Here is a 23,868-nt window from a genome sequence, read left to right as displayed (position 1 = left end):
TGTATTTATATATTTGTATTATGACACTTCTTACCTGTCCAGTGGGCTGCCAATAGTGTAACTAAGGAGGGGCTGTTCCAAGTAATACCCATTATTTAGGCATTCATCTCTCAATGAAGTGGAGAGGGTTACCTGTCCAAGAGTTCCCCCCCCCCCTATAATGTTAGAAATGGCCCATGAGGGTGGGGGAGGGGGAATCTGATAGGTGTACCTTATATTTTGGTCTTAAAAAATTCCCATTAATAAATGTTATGTTCATGTTGGCCAAGAAGTTTTGTGTCTAATCTGCTTTCCATGTTTATGTGCAAAAAGACAAATTTTTTTTGTTTTCTTCAACAGTTTCCTTCCATGCCACAGGAATGGCAGACTGTGGCCTCCCACTTTGCCCAGCGGTGGGACTTTCCTAACTGCGGAGGGGCAATTGATGGGAAACATGTCCACATTGTCCCACCACCCAACTCGGGGTCGTACTATTATAATTATAAGGGGTTCAATAGTATTGTGATGTTGGCGGTGGTGTCAGCTAATTACGAGTTCCTGTATGTGGACGTGGGGAAGAATGGCCGGATGTCCGATGGTGGAGTTTTACAGGCGTCTCCAGAATGGCAGCTTAGACTTGCCACCTCCAGAAGACAATGTGGAAGGACTCCCATTCGTCTTCGTTGCGGATGAAGCATTTGCGCTGGGGGACCATCTTATGCGGCCATTCCCGATGAGGACCCTCACCCCGGACCAGAGGGTTTTTAATTACTGGCTGGCCAGAGCCAAAAGAGTGGTGGAGAACACATTTGGAATCATGGCCAGCCGGTTCCGCCTATTTCTTACACCCATACATATGGCGGAGTATAAACTGAATCATATTATTATCCTGGCGTGCTGTGTTCTACATAATTTTTTACATCAACATTCTGCCAACTATGCTGGCTCAGTTGGGCCTGAGGCCAGAATTCTAAATGAAACAACCCTGACGGCGCTTGAAAGTGGCCGTCCTGGCTTGCCCTCCCTCAGTGCCCGTGATGTACGGCTAAGATACCTTGAGTTCTTTGCGGGTAGGGGGGGCATCAATATGCCAGACAATGTGTGAAACCTTTATCAAATAAAAAAAATTAAGCAAATCTTTGTTGACATTTACTGCTTGTGTTTGTTTTAGCTGACCCTGACAGAAATGTGGGGAGTCCTGAAAATGGCGTGATTGTGTAACCTTACAAAGTACTGTTGGGTGTTATTTACTAAAGGCAAAGACACTTTGCACTACAAGTGCACTTGAAACTGCACTGAAACTGCACTTGTAGTGCAAAGTGGATTGGCCCTTATTAAATAACCCCCACTGTCACATAAAGCAGCAATTGGAGCACCACAAAAGTGTTGCAGCATTGAGACAATTATCCACACATTCTTGATTAACAATCTTTTTAATACCAGCACAATCACATGTGCATTTAGAAAAGGTTTTTAAAACAAACCAACATGTTTGTTGTATAACAATTTTTGGGGTGGCATTAGAAAAAGTACAAAATGTCCATTTAAGATAAAACAGGCATGTTTCAAACCAACAAGAAAGACACAAATCTTGAACTTACAAAGTTCACATTTGGTAGAACTTGAAGGTAATATCAGACATGAGTATTTAGGAACTGTGTTTGATATTGCGTTCACATGGGGTGAAGTCACCCCCGGAAAAGCCAAATTTTGAAGATGCACACCAATTTACGAATGTCAACATGTGCTAGCTGCCATCACGGGTGATCAAGGGACGTGTTTTGGGGGTGCAACCCCTTCCTCACAGCTACTTTATTATTGAGGAAGGGGTTGCACCCCCAAAACGCATCCATTGATCTCCCGTGATGGCAGATAGCACATGTTGGCACACTGTGTGTATCCTCAAAATTTGGCTTTTCTACAATTTGCGCAAAAAAATTAAAATTGTAGTACACCATAAAAGAAAGGGCTTTGGAGGGGTTTTAAACTCTCCCCAAAACATCAATGATGTTCTTATTTTTATTAATAACATCATTGATGTTTTTGGTGATATTTTCCAAGGCAAAATTACACCCCATGATCTCCCCAATCAGGATCTGGGCACTTTTTGAGGTGAAAGGATCCTGATCCACAACATCACGATCACCTAAAAAGAGAGAAACCAAAAAAAAAAACATGTATTATAAATATACCGGCATCCATCTCTTACCTGAGCCTGTGGTCGCAGACACTCACCTGTTGTGGTGACTAGTTCCACCACGTCTTCTTCCTCCTGCTCTTCTTGTGTTGAGGGGATTTACCCTTCTTCCAGAGGTGGGGGGTCTCTGGTCTCCTCGGATGAGGGGTGTCCTCCGAGTCTTTTCTCCCCTATGTGAAACAAAAAAGGTATACTTAGCACACAGATATTTGATGGCAGAACTATAAATATGAAACAGAAAATTACGGAATGAGAGGAAAATTCAGAAGCACCACATCCCAAATAATTACTTTAAATATTAGAGAAGGGCATTGAGGCCATTATGTAGGCCTCAGGGACTTTTAACGGTGCTTAAATCAATAATATACCGGACGTATCATAAAATCGTATTTTATTAGACACTCTCATTAAAAGAAAACAGACATTAATAAAGGACAATATACAAAACAGAAAAAAGGGGAAGATGACCCTTTGATACAGAAGTTAATACCACTTTCTCAACATGTTTCGCTTGCATAAGCTTCTTCAGGAGATATATTTGTGATATTAGAGTCAACTATGAAAGAATAAAGAAAATATATCTGTAAACGATACATATACATGTCTGCTTATATCTCATACAATCATGATATTTAAATATGAACAATGTACAAGAAAAGAAAAATAATAAATATATATAATAGATAAATCTATATATGTGTAAGCATCATATATTAAAGCATCACAAAAAAAAAAAAAAAAAAAAAAAAAAAACACACATTTCAACATTTCATATATATGATCATCATTAGGCTCGAAAGAGCTTACCTGTAGAGAAAAATATATGAATTAAAAAGGGGACTTGTGTAATGGCAAATACTTCCTCCTCAGCTCCCACCTCACTATAACGGCATGCAGAGAGGAATAAAATCCCTAAAGCATAACACTTGTTTGAAAAAAGAAAAAATTGAGAGCAGTAAGTCTGGATGAGTAAAATAATTTTCAGTAGCATAGTATATGAGTGTAAAAAAATCAATCGAAAAATACCTCTAATAGAATCAATCCAAGATAACAAAAGGCTACATCCAAAAGATGCTAGATTGCAAAATTGCTGAAAAAATGTAAAAAAGGGGGTTCTTGTGTTGCAGTGGAGTAGCAGTCAGGGAGGGGGGCAGTATACGTCCATACACAGCTGATGGATAAGCTGGACCTGGAGGTATTGCTGCAAACTCTCACAGAGAACCTAAAAGATGTGGACATAATAAGGAGAATATCTCTAAGTTACATCTATACTGAGATTGCACAAATGTTGTAAAAAGCAGATAAGCATGAATGCAGGGACTTACTGGATAATCGAGATTTCTATTAAACAGAATAGCCAGTCAGGAGGATCCCTCTGCCCCGTGTGTCAAGCAGGAAATGACAGAAGTTGGCGGGGAAACAAAAGCCCCGCTTTTAAACCTCTCCAGCGTGATGACGTCTGGCTCATCGTCACGCTGCGGACCGAAAAAGACACCTGCGCATGCGCACGTATCCGACTTCCATAAGGAGGACAGCGTAAGTGACGTCGGGTGCTAACCGGCGGGCCCGCGGCCATCTTGGAAAGTCCTATGCCATGAGTTTGATAATAAGGAGGCTCACAGGGCTCAAAAAGGAGAAAATTGAATTGTACTTGGTATATGTAATGGCGCAATTAAAGTCAATGATCACTAAATATGACGTGGCTGTCACACAGCCATATCTGGGGATTTTTTGGGGATTTTCATTGCCCCCATACTTTATATTAAAGGAGCCCAGAGATACTAACAAGAATGTCGTGTGTATGAGTAAATCGGAAACAAAAAAGCAGCAGCACTCGGTGTCAAAAAATGGGCAGCGAAGCGATCAAAACATTGATTAAGAAATGATTGGCTAGGTGCCCTGGGTGTCCGTACATGCCAAAAAATATAGAGGAAAGGAGACCAAGGACGAAGCATAAGCTCATACCACATTACATTCAATAACAGAAATTATACTAATCAAACAGGTTAATCCATCAGTTGATACATAAAAACTAGTAAGTGAAAGAAAAAAAAAAAAAATTAATAATTAAAAATAAATTATAATTATAAAAAAGGTTTGTAACTCAAGGTATCATTTAGGCCTGGATGTTTCAAAGCATTAAGGGTAACAATCCATTTAGTTTCACGTTGTAACAAGATTTTATCGTAATTACCCCCTCTTTCATTTGGGGGGACATGTTCCAAAACGTAAAAGTGCATCATCCTATCATTAAATTGGTGATGGAGGCCCATATGTCGACTTATAGGGGTCTCCATCTTTTTTTTACAAACTAAAGAGACATGGTCTCTAATACGATGGAAAAAGGGGCGTTTGGTTTTACCAACATAATATGCGTTGCATTCGCATATCATTATATAAACCACCCCTATGGATTGGCATGTAGCTAGGAACTTAGGGTTGTATAACTGACCATTGGGGAGAGTAATATTGCGGGATGCATAGATATATCTGCAAAAATCACATTTGTGGCAGGGTCTAGTGCCTTTATTTTTAATAGACGTTGTGGGTGGTGGAGCATAATGACTATGGACTAAGTGGTCTTTAATTGATCGGGATCGACGGAAAGTAATCTCAGGATAGTGTTTGAGATGTTTGGACACCCTGGGGTCTCCCATCAGCAAATACCAGTGCTTTTGCAACAGCTCCCGCATTTGCCGGTGTTGTCCAGAGAAGGTGGTAATCATTCTAAGGCCAGGGGCCGGTTTTGATTTTGCAGGCCTATAAATTAGTTGATGACGTTGGTTTCTTTTCGCTCTAAGATAGGCTCTTTTTAGACATTTATTGCTGTAGCCCCGTGCCCTGAGACGTTCCCTCAATGCCCTGGCCTCGGATTCAAAATGGATATTCTCACTGCAATTTCTCCTTAATCTTAAATACTGTCCATAGGGAACATTATTTATGAGTGGTTGGGGATGGGAACTGGCAGCATGCAGGAGTGAATTTCCCGCTGATACTTTGCGAAAAAGGGTAGTACCAATGGTTCTATCTGGGTTAATAAAGAGAGTAACATCCAAAAAAGTTAAGGTCGTTTGGCTTGCTTCCATAGTGAAGGTTAAATTATAGGGATTAGTCTTCAGGCCCTCAAAAAAGGACGAAAGTTCTTCTCTACTTCCAGTCCAAATTAGGAAAACATCATCAATATATCGTTTCCATATTGATATGTTTTTCGTCAAATTTTCCAAATCTTCCCTGTAAAAGAGATTCTGCTCCCACTCCCCCAGGTACAGGTTCGCATAAGTGGGGGCACATCTGGTCCCCATAGCGACCCCCTGCACCTGGAGGTAGTGGGAGCGAGCAAACAAAAAAATGTTGTTCATGAGGATGAACCTCAGGAGGTCCAAAATGAAGCCCCTGTAGGTGTCCGGGACATCCCCGTCTCTAGAGATAAAGCCCTCTACAACTGCCACCCCCAAATCATGGGGGATGGAGTTGTAGAGGGCCTCCACATCCAAAGCCACAAGCCACGCTCCCTCTGGAATAGTCAAACCATCCAAAACTCTGAGAAGTTCACTGGTGTCTTGTAAATAGGATGTCAAACCCTCCACATGTGGTCTAAGAAATTCATCTATTAGTTGACTGGCATTTTCCGTAAGGGACCCGTTTCCGGACACGATCGGTCTGCCAGGGGGGTTGTTTAAATCCTTATGAACCTTGGGGAGGGCATACAGTGTGGGAATCCGAGGGCAGGGCACATTAAGGAACTCCCATGTTGATTTTGTGATTAGGGCCCTATTGTATGCGGTCCCAATCAACTTTCTATAGCATATGGTCATGTTAATAACATGCGTCTCTGAGACTTTCCTATACCAGTCTCGATTTTGTAAAAGACGCAAGATCATGGATTCATATTGTTCGGTTGTCATCACTACTAAATTGCCTCCTTTATCTGATGGTTTAACCACCAGACGGGAGTCCAACTGCAGTGACTTTAAAGCCAGTTTTTGTTGGCTTGTAAGGTTTGATTGTTTTATGCCCTTCCATTTTGTCCTGCCAATGTCCTCAGTGACCTGATGGACAAAAGCCCACACGTTGGGGTTACCTTGTGGTGTGGGAAAAGTTTTAGATTTTGGTTTGTATTCCTTAGGGGTAAAAGGCACAACTGGATAGGAAGCACCGGACCCATGGTCAGGGAAACCATCCTGACCAAGAGTCTGGGCCTCCAAAAGGTCAGTCTCATCTATATGACCCTCGTCCCAAAGATATATCTATGCATCCCGCAATATTACTCTCCCCAATGGTCAGTTATACAACCCTAAGTTCCTAGCTACATGCCAATCCATAGGGGTGGTTTATATAATGATATGCGAATGCAACGCATATTATGTGGGTAAAACCAAACGCCCCTTTTTCCATCGTATTAGAGACCATGTCTCTTTAGTTTGTAAAAAAAAGATGGAGACCCCTATAAGTCGACATATGGGCCTCCATCACCAATTTAATGATAGGATGATGCACTTTTACGTTTTGGAACATGTCCCCCCAAATGAAAGAGGGGGTAATTACGATAAAATCTTGTTACAACGTGAAACTAAATGGATTGTTACCCTTAATGCTTTGAAACATCCAGGCCTAAATGATACCTTGAGTTACAAACCTTTTTTATAATTATAATTTATTTTTAATTATTAATTTTTTTTTTTTTTCTTTCACTTACTAGTTTTTATGTATCAACTGATGGATTAACCTGTTTGATTAGTATAATTTCTGTTATTGAATGTAATGTGGTATGAGCTTATGCTTCGTCCTTGGTCTCCTTTCCTCTATATTTTTTGGCATGTACGGACACCCAGGGCACCTAGCCAATCATTTCTTAATCAATGTTTTGATCGCTTCGCTGCCCATTTTTTGACACCGAGTGCTGCTGCTTTTTTGTTTCCGATTTACTCATACACACGACATTCTTGTTAGTATCTCTGGGCTCCTTTAATATAAAGTATGGGGGCAATGAAAATCCCCAAAAAATCCCCAGATATGGCTGTGTGACAGCCACGTCATATTTAGTGATCATTGACTTTAATTGCGCCATTACATATACCAAGTACAATTCAATTTTCTCCTTTTTGAGCCCTGTGAGCCTCCTTATTATCAAACTCATGGCATAGGACTTTCCAAGATGGCCGCGGGCCCGCCGGTTAGCACCCGACGTCACTTACGCTGTCCTCCTTATGGAAGTCGGATACGTGCGCATGCGCAGGTGTCTTTTTCGGTCCGCAGCGTGACGATGAGCCAGACGTCGTCACGCTGGAGAGGTTTAAAAGCGGGGCTTTTGTTTCCCCGCCAACTTCTGTCATTTCCTGCTTGACACACGGGGCAGAGGGATCCTCCTGACTGGCTATTCTGTTTAATAGAAATCTCGATTATCCAGTAAGTCCCTGCATTCATGCTTATCTGCTTTTTACAACATTTGTGCAATCTCAGTATAGATGTAACTTAGAGATATTCTCCTTATTATGTCCACATCTTTTAGGTTCTCTGTGAGAGTTTGCAGCAATACCTCCAGGTCCAGCTTATCCATCAGCTGTGTATGGATGTATACTGCCCCCCTCCCTGACTGCTACTCCACTGCAACACAAGAACCCCCTTTTTTACATTTTTTCAGCAATTTTGCAATCTAGCATCTTTTGGATGTAGCCTTTTGTTATCTTGGATTGATTCTATTAGAGGTATTTTTCGATTGATTTTTTTACACTCATATACTATGCTACTGAAAATTATTTTACTCATCCAGACTTACTGCTCTCAATTTTTTCTTTTTTCAAACAAGTGTTATGCTTTAGGGACTTTATTCCTCTCTGCATGCCGTTATAGTGAGGTGGGAGCTGAGGAGGAAGTATTTGCCATTACACAAGTCCCCTTTTTAATTCATATATTTTTCTCTACAGGTAAGCTCTTTCGAGCCTAATGATGAACATATATATGAAATGTTGAAATGTGTGTTTTTTTTTTTTTTTTTTTGTGATGCTTTAATATATGATGCTTACACATATATAGATTTATCTATTATATATATTTATTATTTTTCTTTTCTTGTACATTGTTCATATTTAAATATCATGATTGTATGAGATATAAGCAGACATGTATATGTATCGTTTACAGATATATTTTCTTTATTCTTTCATAGTTGACTCTAATATCACAAATATATCTCCTGAAGAAGCTTATGCAAGCGAAACATGTTGAGAAAGTGGTATTAACTTCTGTATCAAAGGGTCATCTTCCCCTTTTTTCTGTTTTGTATATTGTCCTTTATTAATGTCTGTTTTCTTTTAATGAGAGTGTCTAATAAAATACGATTTTATGATACGTCCGGTATATTATTGATTTAAGCACCGTTAAAAGTCCCTGAGGCCTACATAATGGCCTCAATGCCCTTCTCTAATATTTAAAGTAATTATTTGGGATGTGGTGCTTCTGAATTTTCCTCTCATTCCGTAATTTTCTATTAAACTGAACTTTGAGGTGTTACCCACCTTTTCACCCTTAGGAATCTGAGGAATTTCAAAATTGTATTATTTACCATATTGATTGATGTTTTCTTAATGATTTAGATTTTCTATTTACAATATTTTTTCTTTTTGTTTTGTTTATTTGTTTTCTCTTGGTTTTCATAATGGCCCACCACTGTGGTAACGCCTTTGAGGGATTTATGGACCAGATCCATAGATCCCAGAATGCCACTGGAGGTGGCTTATCTATGGACCGCTTTTTTCTTCGTCTCCAGCGTATGCTGGAGAAGAAGGCAAGAGTGTATTGGAACAAATGGTATTTCTCGAAATATTTGGACGATCAAATTGCCCCTTGGGGTTTGAGAATCCAGATCTTTCCCACTGTGAGCAAATTAGAATCAACTTTTAGATCTAATTGGGAGACCAATCTCCAATCATGCTCTATGAGAATGATGGAACTATTATGCGGTTACTATGATGAAGAATTGGCCTCCTTAGACAAGGAAATAGAGAAACTATATGCCGAAAATAGCCTGATTGTTTCTAATGAGCTTTTCTCTAATCGTGAGGGAACCCTCAAAACGCACATGGAGACTTATGTAGCCGAAATCTTAAAGACTAAGGAAAATAAATTTTTGAGAGATAAGGTGTCATATGATAGCAATCAGGCGTATGTTTGGACTCAAACTAGAAAAAATAAGAGAAAAAATGGTAATAGGCGAACCTTTAGAGATGTTCCCTCCGAAACTAACGATTCTGATACGTCTTCTGTTTCCTCCCTCTCCTCACAGGCACCAGTAATTTCCAAGGACTCTGGACCTTCCAGAACACGCACCAACGGCAACACTCACGCACCTACGGGGTCAAGTAAGCGACACCCTAACACAAATCGCACACCAATTCACACGAGAGCGACTACGGCCAAATCCAATACTTCACACGCACTGGCACATCGGGACACTCTTCCCAATACCCAAGTGAGTACTTCACTATCCCCAACCTCAGTGATTTCAACTAATCACACTCACGACTCAAATCAGCCGGATTTTTGTCCGGCTCCGATCTTCACACAACCGGTACACGAATCGAAAAAGATAACCATCACGGAGGGTCTCCAAAAACAGGCCAAAACTTCGAGATAATAAATTTATCTTCTATTCCCCTTAGTGCTGATCAACTCTCTGTCCTGGAATTAGGATTGACCTTCTGTCCAACACAGAGAGTTGATCACTTTGAACTTATCAAAGATCTTAATTTATTTGCTCGCAAGCTCATGCTTCGCATCATTTTTGACAAATCCGTACAATCCAATACAATACCACCTCAACCCACAGTGGAAAACATCACACTGAATGAAATCAAAGCAATAGAAGAGCTCATGGAGCTTTGGGACGAGGGTCATATAGATGAGACTGACCTTTTGGAGGCCCAGACTCTTGGTCAGGATGGTTTCCCTGACCATGGGTCCGGTGCTTCCTATCCAGTTGTGCCTTTTACCCCTAAGGAATACAAACCAAAATCTAAAACTTTTCCCACACCACAAGGTAACCCCAACGTGTGGGCTTTTGTCCATCAGGTCACTGAGGACATTGGCAGGACCAAATGGAAGGGCATAAAACAATCAAACCTTACAAGCCAACAAAAACTGGCTTTAAAGTCACTGCAGTTGGACTCCCGTCTGGTGGTTAAACCATCAGATAAAGGAGGCAATTTAGTAGTGATGACAACCGAACAATATGAATCCATGATCTTGCGTCTTTTACAAAATCGAGACTGGTATAGGAAAGTCTCAGAGACGCATGTTATTAACATGACCATATGCTATAGAAAGTTGATTGGGACCGCATACAATAGGGCCCTAATCACAAAATCAACATGGGAGTTCCTTAATGTGCCCTGCCCTCGGATTCCCACACTGTATGCCCTCCCCAAGGTTCATAAGGATTTAAACAACCCCCCTGGCAGACCGATCGTGTCCGGAAACGGGTCCCTTACGGAAAATGCCAGTCAACTAATAGATGAATTTCTTAGACCACATGTGGAGGGTTTGACATCCTATTTACAAGACACCAGTGAACTTCTCAGAGTTTTGGATGGTTTGACTATTCCAGAGGGAGCGTGGCTTGTGGCTTTGGATGTGGAGGCCCTCTACAACTCCATCCCCCATGATTTGGGGGTGGCAGTTGTAGAGGGCTTTATCTCTAGAGACGGGGATGTCCCGGACACCTACAGGGGCTTCATTTTGGACCTCCTGAGGTTCATCCTCATGAACAACATTTTTTTGTTTGCTCGCTCCCACTACCTCCAGGTGCAGGGGGTCGCTATGGGGACCAGATGTGCCCCCACTTATGCGAACCTGTACCTGGGGGAGTGGGAGCAGAATCTCTTTTACAGGGAAGATTTGGAAAATTTGACGAAAAACATATCAATATGGAAACGATATATTGATGATGTTTTCCTAATTTGGACTGGAAGTAGAGAAGAACTTTCGTCCTTTTTTGAGGGCCTGAAGACTAATCACCTATAATTTAACCTTCACTATGGAAGCAAGCCAAACGACCTTAACTTTTTTGGATGTTACTCTCTTTATTAACCCAGATAGAACCATTGGTACTACCCTTTTTCGCAAAGCATCAGTGGGAAATTCACTCCTGCATGCTGCCAGTTCCCATCCCCAACCACTCATAAATAATGTTCCCTATGGACAGTATTTAAGATTAAGGAGAAATTGCAGTGAGAATATCCATTTTGAATCCGAGGCCAGGGCATTGAGGGAACGTCTCAGGGCACGGGGCTACAGCAATAAATGTCTAAAAAGAGCCTATCTTAGAGCGAAAAGAAACCAACGTCATCAACTAATTTATAGGCCTGCAAAATCAAAACCGGCCCCTGGCCTTAGAATGATTACCACCTTCTCTGGACAACACCGGCAAATGCGGGAGCTGTTGCAAAAGCACTGGTATTTGCTGATGGGAGACCCCAGGGTGTCCAAACATCTCAAACACTATCCTGAGATTACTTTCCGTCGATCCCGATCAATTAAAGACCACTTAGTCCATAGTCATTATGCTCCACCACCCACAACGTCTATTAAAAATAAAGGCACTAGACCCTGCCACAAATGTGATTTTTGCAGATATATCTATGCATCCCGCAATATTACTCTCCCCAATGGTCAGTTATACAACCCTAAGTTCCTAGCTACATGCCAATCCATAGGGGTGGTTTATATAATGATATGCGAATGCAACGCATATTATGTGGGTAAAACCAAACGCCCCTTTTTCCATCGTATTAGAGACCATGTCTCTTTAGTTTGTAAAAAAAAGATGGAGACCCCTATAAGTCGACATATGGGCCTCCATCACCAATTTAATGATAGGATGATGCACTTTTACGTTTTGGAACATGTCCCCCCAAATGAAAGAGGGGGTAATTACGATAAAATCTTGTTACAACGTGAAACTAAATGGATTGTTACCCTTAATGCTTTGAAACATCCAGGCCTAAATGATACCTTGAGTTACAAACCTTTTTTATAATTATAATTTATTTTTAATTATTAATTTTTTTTTTTTTTTCTTTCACTTACTAGTTTTTATGTATCAACTGATGGATTAACCTGTTTCATTAGTATAATTTCTGTTATTGAATGTAATGTGGTATGAGCTTATGCTTCGTCCTTGGTCTCCTTTCCTCTATATTTTTTGGCATGTACGGACACCCAGGGCACCTAGCCAATCATTTCTTAATCAATGTTTTGATCGCTTCGCTGCCCATTTTTTGACACCGAGTGCTGCTGCTTTTTTGTTTCCGATTTACTCATACACACGACATTCTTGTTAGTATCTCTGGGCTCCTTTAATATAAAGTATGGGGGCAATGAAAATCCCCAAAAAATCCCCAGATATGGCTGTGTGACAGCCACGTCATATTTAGTGATCATTGACTTTAATTGCGCCATTACATATACCAAGTACAATTCAATTTTCTCCTTTTTGAGCCCTGTGAGCCTCCTTATTATCAAACTCATGGCATAGGACTTTCCAAGATGGCCGCGGGCCCGCCGGTTAGCGCCCGACGTCACTTACGCTGTCCTCCTTATGGAAGTCGGATACGTGCGCATGCGCAGGTGTCTTTTTCGGTCCGCAGCGTGACGATGAGCCAGACGTCGTCACGCTGGAGAGGTTTAAAAGCGGGGCTTTTGTTTCCCCGCCAATTTCTGTCATTTCCTGCTTGACACACGGGGCAGAGGGATCCTCCTGACTGGCTATTCTGTTTAATAGAAATCTCGATTATCCAGTAAGTCCCTGCATTCATGCTTATCTGCTTTTTACAACATTTGTGCAATCTCAGTATAGATGTAACTTAGAGATATTCTCCTTATTATGTCCACATCTTTTAGGTTCTCTGTGAGAGTTTGCAGCAATACCTCCAGGTCCAGCTTATCCATCAGCTGTGTATGGACGTATACTGCCCCCCTCCCTGACTGCTACTCCACTGCAACACAAGAACCCCCTTTTTTACATTTTTTCAGCAATTTTGCAATCTAGCATCTTTTGGATGTAGCCTTTTGTTATCTTGGATTGATTCTATTAGAGGTATTTTTCGATTGATTTTTTTACACTCATATACTATGCTACTGAAAATTATTTTACTCATCCAGACTTACTGCTCTCAATTTTTTCTTTTTTCAAACAAGTGTTATGCTTTAGGGATTTTATTCCTCTCTGCATGCCGTTATAGTGAGGTGGGAGCTGAGGAGGAAGTATTTGCCATTACACAAGTCCCCTTTTTAATTCATATATTTTTCTCTACAGGTAAGCTCTTTCGAGCCTAATGATGATCATATATATGAAATGTTGAAATGTGTGTTTTTTTTTTTTTTTTTTTTTTTTGTGATGCTTTAATATATGATGCTTACACATATATAGATTTATCTATTATATATATTTATTATTTTTCTTTTCTTGTACATTGTTCATATTTAAATATCATGATTGTATGAGATATAAGCAGACATGTATATGTATCGTTTACAGATATATTTTCTTTATTCTTTCATAGTTGACTCTAATATCACAAATATATCTCCTGAAGAAGCTTATGCAAGCGAAACATGTTGAGAAAGTGGTATTAACTTCTGTATCAAAGGGTCATCTTCCCCTTTTTTCTGTTTTGTATATTGTCCTTTATTAATGTCTGTTTTCTTTTAATGAGAGTGTCTAATAAAATACGATTTTATGATACGTCCGGTATATTATTGATTTAAGCACCGTTAAAAGTCCCTGAGGCCTACATAATGGCCTCAATGCCCTTCTATAAATATGAAACATTGCTTGGAAGTGGGGTACAATTGTCTATTTTGGCAGAGTTCCAAGATGTATAATTTGTATTGTCCTTTGTCAAGCTTCAATACTTTACCTGTCTTGTACAAGCTTCACAGATGGAGACCCCCCTATAGTATACACTGGAGCACCTGTGTGGGCCCCCTAATAAAAAGGGTGCTCTTGTGTCCCACACTAGTGCTTCAGTGTCCAGATGTGAAAACTGCTGCTGAGTGTCCTCTCCTTACACAGAATCTAGTTTGCATTTCATTCTAGTAACAAACACATCTACACAACCAAATTAGTTTCATACAAGTAGCCCCTAAAAAATGTGGTCAAATGCAAACAATGGTGTTTTATAGTCCGAAAGAAAAATGTTTGATACGAACGAATAATGTGCCCATGAACATGAAAGTTGCCATTTTAAACTGTACAACAGTTCAGAAAAGCACATGGAGCAGCACGAACGTAATAAACACAAAAAGAATAGGAACACTGGACAACTACTTACTTTTTTGCAGCACTCTCCGGATCTTTCTGTACTGCTCGTGTTCTCTTAATTTCAGGTCCGACCACCGCTTCCTAGGCTGATCTTTCGATCGTCGTACCCCGAAATTCCGGTGCAGACTCCTGACCACTTTCGCCATTATCTTGGCCTTTCTAACATTGGGGTTGGGGTGAGGTCCATACTTTCCATCATAGTCGGCCTTCTTCAGGATGTCGACCATCTCCAACATCTCCCCAAAGGACATATTTGAGGCCTTAAATCTTCTCCTTCTTGATCCAGACGTTTCCGGATCCGGCTTTCCTCCCCCTCCTCCTCATTGCTGTAATTAGCACGCACCTGCTGTGTCTCCGCCATGTGCTCTTCCCCCACTGCGCGGAACGAAAAGGGGCGGGGAATAGACTAGAAAGAACGTCAGGGGTGGGCTGAGTTACACGCATGCGCAGTGTGTATAAAGCGTAACATGCGTGCATAGTACGTACGATCTGTGAGCGGAGGATTGAGTATCGGAGGCGCCGATCATGATAACGAAGGTAAGAGCCAAACTTGGGCCTATACTGCTTCTAGATTGAGGCCTATATTGTAACAAGATTAGGAGAGTTTGGCCTGACATTAGGGTTTGTCTTGTGTTGTGTTTTGCAGTGAAAATGGATATCTTGAAAGATAACTACTTTATGGCAATCTTCATTGATATGTTCAGGGAGCTGCCTTGTCTGTAGCAGATAAACCACCCACATTATAAGAACCAAACAAAGAGGAAGGCAGCACTGGATCAATTGCTGGAATTTGTGAAGACGGTGATCCCCACGGCAGACATGACCTATTTGAAGATCCTAATTGGTGGCCGGAGGAGCACTTATCTAAGGGAGCACAAGAAGGTCAAGGATTCCCAGAGATCCGGAGCAGCAGATGACATCTATGTCCCCAGATTGTGTTACTATGACAGGCTGCATTTTCTGGCAGGTCAGACTGAACCCAGGTCATCACTCTCCAGTCTTCCTTCCACACTTCCTTCCACCCCAGCGGAGGCTTCTGACGCCCAACCTGGGACTTCCAGCCAGCAACATGTGGAGGAGCCCAGCTTGAGCCAGGTATAGCATTCCTCTAAATATTTCTGCTTGTCCAATCAATGATGTTAACTAGATGTTAGTATGGAGTACTAATTTTTGATTGTGATTGATGATGCAAAAACTAAAACCATGTCCCTTTTTCATACACAGGGAAGTCTCAGCCAGGAGGTGGCCGGGCCAAGCAGGCTGCCTGATATGCAGGTCCCTCCCCTTCATCCGCAAAGACAGAGTGGCAGGAAGAGGAGTACCCTGGTGGAAGCTGCCATAGGCCTCTTTTGGAAGGCTACAGAGGCCCTGAGAAGCCCCCACACTGTGGAGGAGGACTTTGCTTACATAACTGCCTGCAAAATGAGGCAGATGGAGGAGGGCCAACAACTCCTGTGTGAGTCCTTAATGTTGGAAGCTCTTAATAAGGGGTTGAGGGGCCAAATAACATCTGCTACCCACATTTGTGACCTCACACATGGTCCTCCTCCAGGTCCTACTAGTCCTCCTCCTCCTCCTCCTCCAGGTCCTACTAGTCCTCCTCCTCCTCCAGGTCCTACTCCTCCTCCTGCCACATCTCCAACACCTGAGCCACAGCCAGGAAGGAAGCATGGAAAGAAGACCAGAAAGTGATGACCCTGGGTCCAGTCTGGTCTGGCAAAAGATGCAGGCTCTTGTAGTACCACAGCCTGGGGACACAGATGTCATCTGCTGCTTTCCGGATCTCTGGGACTTCTGGACCAGACTGCACTCACTTAGATAAGGACTCCTCAGGCCACCAATTTTGATGTTAAAGAATTGATGTCTGCCCTGGGGGTCCAAGGCTTCGCTAATTTCAGCTGTTTCTCCAGTGTTGCCTCCCTCTTTGTTTGGTTCTGAGCCCTTAATAAAGAATTTTTTGTTTCAATTATACTCTCCTATGTGTTTTTTCCTTCAAAAAGGACAGTTTGTTTGTGAGGATTCAGGTACATTTCTAAAGTACAATGTGAAATTAACAAGGGACACCAACACCAAACAATCTCCTTGAGATTAAATAATATAAGATATCAATGGTGTTGTGGTAACTTGACACACAAAACACATACAAGAATATTATGGAGTAAAACTAAAAATAAAATAGAACAAAGATCAGACTTGAAAAAAATACAAACCTAAAAACAAAACAAAAACAGCCTTAAAAAAACAAAAAAAACAAAAATAATTTTATCAGATGTGACAAATCCAAATATATTGAGGGAGTCCCGATAAATAATAAAGTAAGAAGTTTGTGAGAAGTCTGTGTGAATATGAGCAGCAAAACTACTTAATTCTTCTCACATTATAAAGAAGAAGAGAGTGCGCCGTATTAAACCATTTTTGACATTGCACCGTGACGAAAGTGCTGTATCCATTGCGAACGCTAATTTTACCAGACCGAGCTATTCCGTCTCGGAATTTCTTCTGAGCATGCGTGGCACTTTGTGCGTCGGAACTGGCCACACACGGTCGGAACTAATGTGTTGGGATTTTGTTGTCAGAAAATTTTATAGCCTGCTCTCAAACTTTGTGTGTCGGAAAATCCGATGGAAAATGTCCGATGGAGCCCACACACGGTCGGAATGTCCGACAACACGCTCCGATCAGACATTTTCCATCGGAAAATCCGACCGTGTGTACGGGGCATAATGTTTTCAAATGTGTGCTAGGCCTGACAAATAATGTGTATCTATTGTCATATTTATAATTTTGGATAGGTTGTGTTAGGGTTTTTGTTACTTTTTTTTTCTTTATTTCTGACTAGGTCACTCTAGGAAGATTTTCCTTCACCATCAGAAAGTCAGAGAAAATATCTCCAAAGTGAAGTGAACCTCCTCATCTCCCATTCCTGTAATAAATGTGAGCGTTTGGATTTTCCATAAATTCCTGACCCAATAAAATGGTTACCAGTAAAGCTTAAACTTACCACCTTGCAGAAACCCAAAGATGAAGCCGAAACTATCTGAAATGTAGCTATACTATTTATCCAGTAAACTAAGACAACTAAGCACATGGAATTCATTTACAGTTCCCCACACTGCAGATGCACTTATGGCAAGTGTATTAAAAATGAACCAACTACTCTTTTACTTAGAGGCACCTAAGCATCATTTACCCAGGCTACACTTGTCTATTTTGAAACTTGCTATGTCAGTCTGTAGATGTTAAAAAAATCTGTCCTCTTGTGCCGTGTACACACAAGCGGACTTTCCGGCAGAAAAGGTCAGAAGGAACGAATCCGTCGGACATTCTGATCGTGTGTGGGCTTCATCGGACCTTTTCTGTCGAAAAATCTGACGGACCTTAGAAATAGAACACGTTTCAATTCTTTCCAACGGACTCGATTCCTATCGAAGAAAACGTTCGTCTGTATGCTAGTCCGACAGACCGAAAACGACACAAGGGCAGATATTGGCTACTAGCTATTGAACTTCCTTTTCTAGTTCGGTCGTACGTCATCACGTTCGAAACAATCAGACTTTGGCGGGATCGTGTGTAGGCAAGTCCGTTTCGTCAGGACTCCGTCGGAACTCCGTTCAAAAGTCCTTCGGAGTTCAGTCCGAGGAGAAGTCCGCTCGTGTGTACGCGGCATTACTGACCTCTCATCAGAATTAGGTCAGCTCTCTGGGAAAATCCACCTAAAATATGTTCTGTATTCAATTATAGGGCAGCAAAGAGGTACTGTATAGTAACCCTCTCTTGCATTTATTACAATGGTACTTTATGTTCATTTGAACAACTGCAAGCAAAGTATATCCTTCCACAAGTTTTGTATTATAGGTATCTGCATTTGAGAAATGCTTTAAATACCCAATATGGGAATCAAGACACTCAAATCTCTGCCTATCCCCTGATCTGGATACTTAGATCCCAAGGTCATGAGGGTTTGGTTTCTACCTTGTAGTCTCACTTATTACATACAAAATTACACCCCTGGTGGTAAGATCCAAATGGCAGTCCTTCCATGTTCAGTGAAGACTGGGAGAACACTTGTTCTTCCCACCTATGGGTTTCCCCCGACTGTGAATAATAAACTCAACTAGCTATATATTTTTTCACCAGACATATCAAACTCCGTCCCTTCTACACATAATGGACCTGTCCAGTGGTGTTCCCCTATTGGAATCCGGTAGCTTATTTAGTCACCCCCTTATTATCTACAGTGCCTTGAAAAAGTATTCATACCCCTTGAAATTTTCCACATTTTGTCATGTTAAAACCAAAAACGTAAATGTAATTTATTGGGATTTTATGTGATAGAGCAACACAAAGTGGCACATAATTGTGAAGTGGAAGGAAAATGATAAATGGCTTTCAATTTTTTTTACAAATAAATATCTGAAAAGTGTGGCGTGCATTTGTATTCAGCCCCCTTTACTCTGATACCCCTAACTAAAATCTAGTCAAACCAACTCCCTTCCGAAGTCGCCTAATTAGTAAATAGAGTCCACCTGTGTGTAATTTAATCTCAGTATAAATACAGCTGTTCTGTGAAGCCCTGAGAGGTTTGTTAGAGGACCTTAGTGAACAAACAGCATCATGAAGGCCAAGGAACACACCAGACAGGTCAGAGATAATGTTGTGGTGAAGTTTAAAGCAGGGTTATGTTATAAAAAAATATCCCAAGCTTTGAACATCTCACGGAGCACTGTTCAATACATAATCTGAAAATGGAAAGAGTATTGCACAACTGCAAACCTACCAAGACATGGCTTTCCACCTAAACTGACAAGCCAGGCAAGGAGAGCATTAAACAGAGAAGCAGCCAAGAGGCCCAAAGGTAACTTTGGAGGAACTGCAGAGATCCACAGCTCAGGTGGGAGAATCTGTCCACAGGACAACTATTAGTTGTGCAATCCACAAATCTGGCCTTTATGGAAGAGTGGCAAGACGAAAGCCATTGTTGAAAGAAAGCCATAAGAAGTCTCATTTGCAGTTTGCGAGAAGCCATGTGGGGGACACAGCAAACATGTGGAAGAAGGTGCTCTGTTCAGATGAGACCAAAATTGAACTATTTGACCTAAAAGCAAAACTAACACTGCACATGATCCTGAACACACCATCCCCACCGTGAAACATGTTGGTGGCAGCATCATGTTGTGGGGATGCTTTTCTTCAGCAGGGTCAGAGTTGTTGAGAAGATGGATTGAGCCAAATACAGGGAAATCTTAGAAGAAAACCTGTAAAAGTCTGCAAAAGACTTGAGACTGGGGCGGAGGTTCACCCTCCAGCAGGACAATGAACTTAAACATACAGCTAGAGTTACAACGGAATGGTTTAGATCAAAATATATTTATATGTTAAAATGTCCCAGTCAAAGTCCAGGCCTAAATCCAATTAAGAATCTGTGGCAAGACTTGAATATTGCTGTTCACAGATGGTCTCCATTAGGGATGAGCCCACGGTTCAATTTGTTTAACGGGGCAGAAAACTGTCTTGATGACTGTCTTGATATAATATTTCACAGCAGGGCCCGTTCCTGTGCCCAAAAAGAGTAACTGTGAGGGCTTACAGTGTTCTGATACCACCAACACCTAAGAACCAATTTTCTGCAGAGTATACATAGTTACATAGTAGGTGAGGTCGAAAAAAGACACAAGTCCATCAAGTCCAACCTATGTGTGTGATTATATGTCAGTATTACCTTGTATATCCCTGTATGTTGTGGTCATTCAGGTGCTTATCTAATAGTTTCTTGAAATTATCGATGCTCCCCACTGAGACCACCGCCTGTGGAAGGGAATTCCACATCCTTGCCTCTCTTACAGTAAAGCACCCTCTATGCAGTTTAAGGTTAAAACTCTTTTCTTCTAATTTAAATGAGTGGCCACAAGTCCTGTTAAACTCCCTTCAGCGAAAAAGTTTTATCCCTATTGTGGGGTCACCAGTACGGTATTTGTAAATTGAAATCATATCCCCTCTCAAGCCTCTCTTCTCCAGAAAGAATAAGTTCAGTGCCCGCAACCTTTCCTCATAACTAATATCCTCCAGACCCTTTATTAGCTTTGTTACCCTTCTTTGTACTTGCTCCATTTCCAGTACATCCTTCCTGAGGACTAGTGCCCAGAACTAGAGAGCATACTCTAGGTGCGTCCGGACCAGAGTCTTGTAGAGCAGGAGAATTATCATTTTATCTCTGGAACGAATCCCCTTTTTAATGCATGCCAATATTCGGTTTGCTTTGTTAGCAGCAGCTTGGCATTGCATGCCATTGCTGAGCCTATCATCTACTAGGACCCCCAGGTCCTTTTCCATCCTAGATACAGGGCAGGCCGTATAGTATATATACTGCTGTTCAGAGTATATAGTGCCTGGGGGACCCCCACGCCATTTTTTTTAAAATTTGGGTGCGGGGTTCCCCTTAATATCCATACCAGACCTGAAGGGCCTGGTATGGATTTTAGGGGGGACATCCACGCCATTTTTTTATTTATATGTATTTTTGGTATTTTTATCTAAATTGCTGGGATCGGACAGTACATTACAGCCGAGAGCAGTTTTATATGAAATTTGCCTTTAGAAATGTAATTTTGCTGTGGCACTGTTATAAACATGGGAAAGATGTGCTACTTTACAGACATACTAAGGCCCCCCCCCCCCCCAGGCACGATATTTAAAGGAATATTTCATTTTTATTGTTTCACTTTAAGCATTATTAAAATCACTGCTCCCGAAAAAACATACGTTTTTTAAAACTTTTTGTTTGCATTGATACATGTCCCCTGGGGCAGGACCTTGGTCCCCAAACACTTTTTATGGCAATAACATGCATATAAGCCTTTAAAATGAGCACTTTTGATTTTTCACATTCGTGTCCCATAGACTTTAATGGTGTTCGCGTGTTCGAACAAATTTTTTGCCTGTTCGCATGTTCTGCTGTGAACCGAATCAGGAGTGTTCAGCTCATCCCTAGTCTCCATCTAATCTGACAGAGCTTGAGCTATTTTGCAAAGAAGAATGGGCAAAAATGTCACTCTCTAGAAAGCTGGTAGAGACAAACCCAAAAAGACTTGCAGATGTAATTGCAGGGAGAGGTGGTTCTACAAAGTATTGACTCAGGGGGGCTGAATACAAATGCACCCCACACCTTTCAGATATTTTCTTTGTAAAAAATGTTGAAAACTATTTATCATTTTCATTCCACTTCACAATTATGTGCCACTTTGTGTTGGTCTATCACATAAAATCCCAATAAAATACTCAATACTTACTATACAATACTGGTGGAAGCAAATTACAAGGTGCTGTCCAGATGGTGCCTGGTCCCGGCGAGGCTGGTGAGATTGTACCCCGGCACTTCACCCCTTTGCTTCAGAGGGTGCGGGCAAGATAGTCCCCGAGTTTGGTGGTCCTTTCCAAAGGTCCAGCGCTTTTGGATCAGAATATTCACCCTGGCCTATTCAGTGATGGGATAAAACATACCTAAAAATCCTAAAACAGCGATGTTTGCGGACTTGCTGTATGAGATCCCTAGACATCTCGGAACTCTCATTTTTTTTTTTCTTAGCAGCTAAAATTACTAGAGCGCAAACATGGAAATCTCCAGTGGTCAATGTTGCATTAGTAAAACATAAACTTTCCTGGATCATGGTCAATGAAAAACTAACCAGCATCCTCAGGGACAAACAAGCCAGATTCAAAAAGGTATGACCCCCTGGATTAAATACCTTCAAGCCCCATAGCTCCCAGGAATTAGGTGGTCGAAGGCCCAGGCCAAGGGTATTGACTTCTGCCCTTTTCTTTGCTCTTTTTTTTTCCTCCTTTCACCCCTCTTCTTCCCTTTTTTCCTTCTTTTTTTCTCTTCTCTTCTCTATTTATGCTTAATGACATTTACCTTATGGATGCAAATGGAGAGTCCAAGAGCCTCTCATTTTTCAAGGTCAATGTAGGAGGTAAGTAACATGCCCTGAAGCACTAGACTAGATCAATCTCGGTGATAAGGGCTCCTGCCTCTAGTTATGTTATTGCGTTACAGTTGAATTAACTGTTGCAGGGATGTTTTTCGGAGTAATGTTTCTAAATTGTTTACGCTACAGAGAAATTATGACTACTTTATATATGCCCTGGACAAGCAGCAGCTTAATTTAGTTGGATTTATTTTTACAATTGTTTCTTGTATTATATTTACAATGATCTGACACCTGATTCCTCTTGAGGGTGCATGGATCTTTCTATATCTGTATGATACTATTTGTATCCTAAGAAGTTTATTACTTTTCTTAAATGTTTGAATAAAAATCTATTGCAAACAAAATCCCAATAAAATACATTTACATTTTTGGTTGTAACATGACAAAATGTAGAAAATGTCAAGGGGGTATAAATACTTTTTCTCAAGGCACTGTATCCCTATACCTTGCACCAATAAATTATGCCTTCTTGACATTCTGGATGAGGAAATATTGCCATGGTACACTAGAATCTTCCTAAATGAAACATTGTCTACAGCACACAAAATGATAGCCCTTAAAAGGATGCTCCTACTATAACCCAGTGGATACCAGCAGTTTATCAAATAATCCTTTATAAAAAGATTATACATGATAATAGAAATTCTCCAACATCAAAAAAAATTGGCATGTCTGAACTAAATCAGAATAGACAACAATTCAATGCAGTGCTCAATGAGACCAGCAGTAAAACGGAAAATTTATATCAACTACTTACCGTAATTTTCCTTTCCTGATAGGCTCCATGGCAGCATACGTGTGGGTTGACCCCGCCTCCATAACTACCCAATAGGACCCCTCCCTATAAATTTCAGCTGTGAGCTCCCAGCCGTGTTTCATAACTAGCCTACTCCAAGCATTGGGAGGGACTCCTGCTGCCATGGAGCCTATCAATAATGGAAAATTACGGTAAGTATTTGATATAAATTTTCCGTTTTCCTGACAGGCTCCATGGCAGTATACGTGTGGGAAATAACTCGCCAAACACACCCGGGTGGGCACAATGCTGAGCAAAGAAAATACATTTATTTAACACTGTCAACTGACAGCACTTTCAATTCCAAAATTAACGGATGACAAGGCGGCTGTTTCCACACAATATTGGGAAACAAAAGTATTAATAGATGACCAAGAAGCCGCTCTACATATAACTTCTAGTGCGACATGACGAGAAACTGCCCAAGATGTTGAGATACTCCGAGTTGAGTGTGTAGTCACTGCCTCTGGAGGAGCCAAGCCCTTCGCTTTATAAGCCCTTTGAATGGTCTGTACTATCCAGGCAGAAATTGATCTAATTGAGGCCCATGTAGAGGAATGAAAAGAAAGTCTGTTTGTCTAAAAGAATCCGT

The 23,868-nt window shown here is 41.1% G+C and overlaps 1 protein-coding gene across 1 annotated transcript in view; it reads right to left on the bottom strand.

Annotated features, from left to right (window-relative positions):
- Positions 1 to 8,016, bottom strand: part of LOC141127048 (multidrug and toxin extrusion protein 2-like) — an 85,755-nt gene extending 77,739 nt beyond the window's left edge. The window contains exon 1 of the mRNA XM_073613176.1: positions 7,953 to 8,016. Within this exon, the coding sequence (XP_073469277.1) occupies positions 7,953 to 8,016 (64 nt within the window). The remainder of the gene's footprint in view (positions 1 to 7,952) is intronic.
- Positions 8,017 to 23,868: the final 15,852 nt, after the last annotated feature.

Source organism: Aquarana catesbeiana, linkage group LG02, assembly GCF_042186555.1.
Source record: "Aquarana catesbeiana isolate 2022-GZ linkage group LG02, ASM4218655v1, whole genome shotgun sequence".
Lineage (NCBI taxonomy): Eukaryota > Metazoa > Chordata > Amphibia > Anura > Ranidae > Aquarana > Aquarana catesbeiana.
This window is presented reverse-complemented; position numbering and strand designations above follow the sequence as displayed.